Source organism: Fulmarus glacialis, unplaced genomic scaffold, assembly GCF_000690835.1.
Source record: "Fulmarus glacialis isolate BGI_N327 unplaced genomic scaffold, ASM69083v1 scaffold34389, whole genome shotgun sequence".
NCBI classification, from domain to species: Eukaryota; Metazoa; Chordata; class Aves; order Procellariiformes; family Procellariidae; genus Fulmarus; species Fulmarus glacialis.
Window position 1 is genome coordinate 1191 of NW_009235803.1, and position 3314 is coordinate 4504.

General features: G+C 61.5%; 1 protein-coding gene across 1 annotated transcript in view; it reads right to left on the minus strand.

Annotated features, from left to right (window-relative positions):
* The window catches only part of DALRD3 (DALR anticodon binding domain containing 3), a gene marked incomplete at its 5' end in the record, with an annotated part of 3632 nt that extends 388 nt beyond the window's left edge, over positions 1-3244 (minus strand). Inside the window, 10 exons of the mRNA XM_009586159.1 lie at positions 168-236; positions 458-571; positions 681-739; positions 852-975; positions 1071-1153; positions 1506-1564; positions 2200-2270; positions 2595-2717; positions 2816-2874; positions 3122-3244. Of these exons, the coding sequence (XP_009584454.1) occupies positions 168-236; positions 458-571; positions 681-739; positions 852-975; positions 1071-1153; positions 1506-1564; positions 2200-2270; positions 2595-2717; positions 2816-2874; positions 3122-3244 (884 nt within the window). The remainder of the gene's footprint in view (positions 1-167; positions 237-457; positions 572-680; positions 740-851; positions 976-1070; positions 1154-1505; positions 1565-2199; positions 2271-2594; positions 2718-2815; positions 2875-3121) is intronic.
* Between the last annotated feature and the right edge of the window lie 70 nt (positions 3245-3314).

The following is a 3314-nucleotide window of genomic DNA, read 5'->3' on the forward strand; positions in this document are numbered from 1 at the left end:
GAGGCACTGCTGCCTGTGCACCTCTGTATGCACATCCTTGAGGTGCTGGTGCAGGGCTGCGTCACACTGCTGGCACCCCGGAGCCCGTTCCCCACACGGCTGCCCCACAGCTGCAGTCCAGCCCTGGGAAGGGCCGCAAGCCTGCAGGCCCAGGACATCCGACTCACCCCCAGGACGTGGACCCGGTTGTAGTAGGAGCTGAAATCCATGCTGAGCTGGATCAGGAACTTGCACACCTGCAAGACAGAGAGCTTCTGCTGGCACAGTGGGGTCTGGCTGGTCTTGGGCCCTCCCTACCCCAAGCACCCAGGAGCAGCCCCAGGGGCGTTGCAGTCTCTTCCCTCAGCACTGCCCTTCTGTCGCTCGCAGGTGGGCAGCACCCTGCTGGCATGTAGCTCTGCCTTGGGCTGGGGCTGTTGGAGCAGCACCCATGGGTGCTACGGCACATGGCACTTACTGTCTCTGTGTTGGCTGTGATCCGGATCCCCTTGGTGGGTGTGGGCAGCTGTGCTGCCTGCTGCAGGACTTCAGGGAAGGGCAGGAGATGATTGAAGAGCAGGAGCCATTCACCCTGTGAAAGAATTACGTGTGTCAAAGAGGGCCAGATCCTCCTGGGCCAGCAGCATCCATCACCAGAGCTGAGGGCGCGCAGGTCCCCACATTCCCCTCTCAGCACTTGCCTCTTCCCGGAGGCAGGAGAAGTTCAGTTCTGATGCTGGTGGCAGAGGTGGGTACGTGCCTGGAAAGGAGGTGGGAGACTGCTTTTGTGCCTGGAGAAGCCCCTGTGGCTCCAGGCGCAAGGAACAGCCCAGGAGTGGCTGTTAGAGGAGGGTCGTGGGGCTGGGGCTCACCCCGCTCCACAGCCTGCTGGTAGGTGTCGAAGAGCGTGGCCAGCCGGGCACAGTTGTACATCACGAAGGCGCCGCTCTTGGTTCCCTTCGTGGAGATGCTGCTGTCCTCCAGGTCCAGGGTGATCTGATGGCAGCGAGAAGTCCAGGCTGCTTGGCACAGAGCTGCTCCACCATTCCCACGGCTCGCCTGCCCCCGCTCTGCGCAAACCGCTGTCCTACCTGACTCCGGTGGGCAGTGCTCAGCATCTCAAACCTGACGGCAGCCACTGTGAGGGCATCAATCACCTCAGTCCAGGCCTCATCTGCAGAGAACGCAGGTGGCATCATGCACAGCTCACTCCATTCCCATGTACTATCACGCCCAGGCAGGAACCCCCCCTGGGGTCCGGTGGAAGCTGGGGACCACCACACTTCCCCAGCCCTGGCCCCCATCTGCAGGTGCTGCTCTGTGCTGGTGCCCCGCGTGGCCATTTAGACACCTTCCCCCAGGCAACGTCAGCACCTGGCTCCATCACGGAGGGGAGAGGGAGCATCGTGCGGGGGAAAGCCCCACTGGCTGCAGACTCAGAGGTGAGGGGGGAGACTCATGGGAGCAGCGGAGACTGTTGGGGATGGAGCAGCATCCACACGTGGAGCCACAGAGCAAACCCTCACCTTGCGCAAGCTCCCCGTACTTCATCACTGAGGCTTCGTACATCTGGCGCTTTCGGAGCCTGAGAGGAATGCAGACACTCACAGCCACCACCCCTGGGCTGAGCTGGCCCCAGAGAGCACCCCAGGGCTCCTCCAGCCTTCAGGCTGCTTGGGGCATCCCAGCTGCAGCAGCGACCCAGCCAAGCAAAAGCGGTACAAAACCTCCAGGAGCCTGGCAGGGACAGGCGCACCATGGCCAGCCCCTTGTGCCGCTGCCTGTAGAGGGCTGCGAGCAAGCCGCTGTGCTGGACACAAGCTCTGCCTTTTGGCTGAGAAAGGGCTGCCCCCGCCCCAGGGCTGTCTGCTAATGCATTGAAGGCAGGGAGATACCACCCTGCACTGCTGCGGTGCCCAGCTCCTGCCGCTGCCTTTCCTTCCAGCAGCCCCTGGCTGAGAGGACCAGAAGCAGCACTGCTGGAGGAGGCCACTGGGGCTGGGGAGGGCCCTGTGGCCTCTGTTCTGCACCTCCAGTCCTTGCGAAACAGCCCTGAGGCCACGGAAAAGCAGAATGGAGGGACTACACAGAACTCTCTGCGCGCCACCAGCTCGCTCAGTGCTGCAGCGTGGCTGCCTGGGTGCCCACGGGGCCGGGCAGAGCACAGGGAGCCTTGGCAGGCGAGCAGCGCAGCAGGCGCCTTGCTGCACACCAACTTACTGGAAGTACTGGTCTGCCCCAATGGGCAATGAGGGGTTTGTCACCTTCACTGGCCCACAGACAAGGTGCTTCTGAAAGAGAGAGGAGAGGCCAGGGCTGGGGTCAAAGACTCAGAAGCTCCACCAAAACACAGTGCAGGAGAACCTGGCTAAAACCAGCCCTGTTCTAGCTGTGTCCCTGAAGCCTTCTCCTGCCCCTCCTTCTTCAGCGCTGAAATCCCAAGGGCAGAGAGGCTGCTCCACCGCCTGGGCAAGAGTGTGGAGAGGCCACCAAGGGAAAGGGAAGCCTCACAAGGGGGCAAGGCTGGGCCTTAGCATTCGCTGCGGGGATTGACGGAGGCTGGCTGAGCACAAGGATGCTGGGGGCCACAGCAAGGAGGGTCGGAGTTTCCTCACCTGCAAAGCTGTGTGGGCTCCTGGATCCAAAATCCTCCAGAGCAGATCCAGCTGCTGCTGCTGGAATTCCTCCTCGCAGTTCACCACATGCACGATGCTGCAGCAGCTCCCCTGGCCTCCAGCCTGCAGCAGAGCACAGTGGGGAGTTCAAATGCTATCGCGTGACAGAAGGGAACGATATCCGGAAAGTGAGAGGCAGGCAGCACCGCAGGATTACTCACTGTGCACTGCAGAACAGCTTGCTGCAGCTCAGCCAGGGACCGCAGCTTCCCCTCCGTCACTGAAAGAAAGAAGGACAGAGCGGGACATGAGGGTCTGCCACCCCCCGCCATCCTGCACCATCGAGTCTGCCCCAGGCTGTCTGCATTTCTGGTTCAAACCAGACTGAAGGGGAGTAAGAGGAGAAGACAATTTGGATCTAAAACCCCCTTATTTTCTGTAAAAACAATTAGGAAAAAAGGAAACAGGCCTGTTTGCAGCTGTTCGCCCCCCGCTGTCACACTAGAGCTGCTATACACGAGGCTCACCGAGAAGGACATCTAGATTGGGGTCGTAGCCCACCAAGCCCTGCTGCTCCACGAAGCTCTTCAAGTGCACTTTACAGATGACATCCTCAGGCAGCGCGGCTGTGCCCGGCCCCTGCTCACAGGCTGCAGCACAGGGGGACCGGCCCAGTGCTCGCTTCAAGGCCGAGACGGCATCAGGGAGAGCCGAGCCACC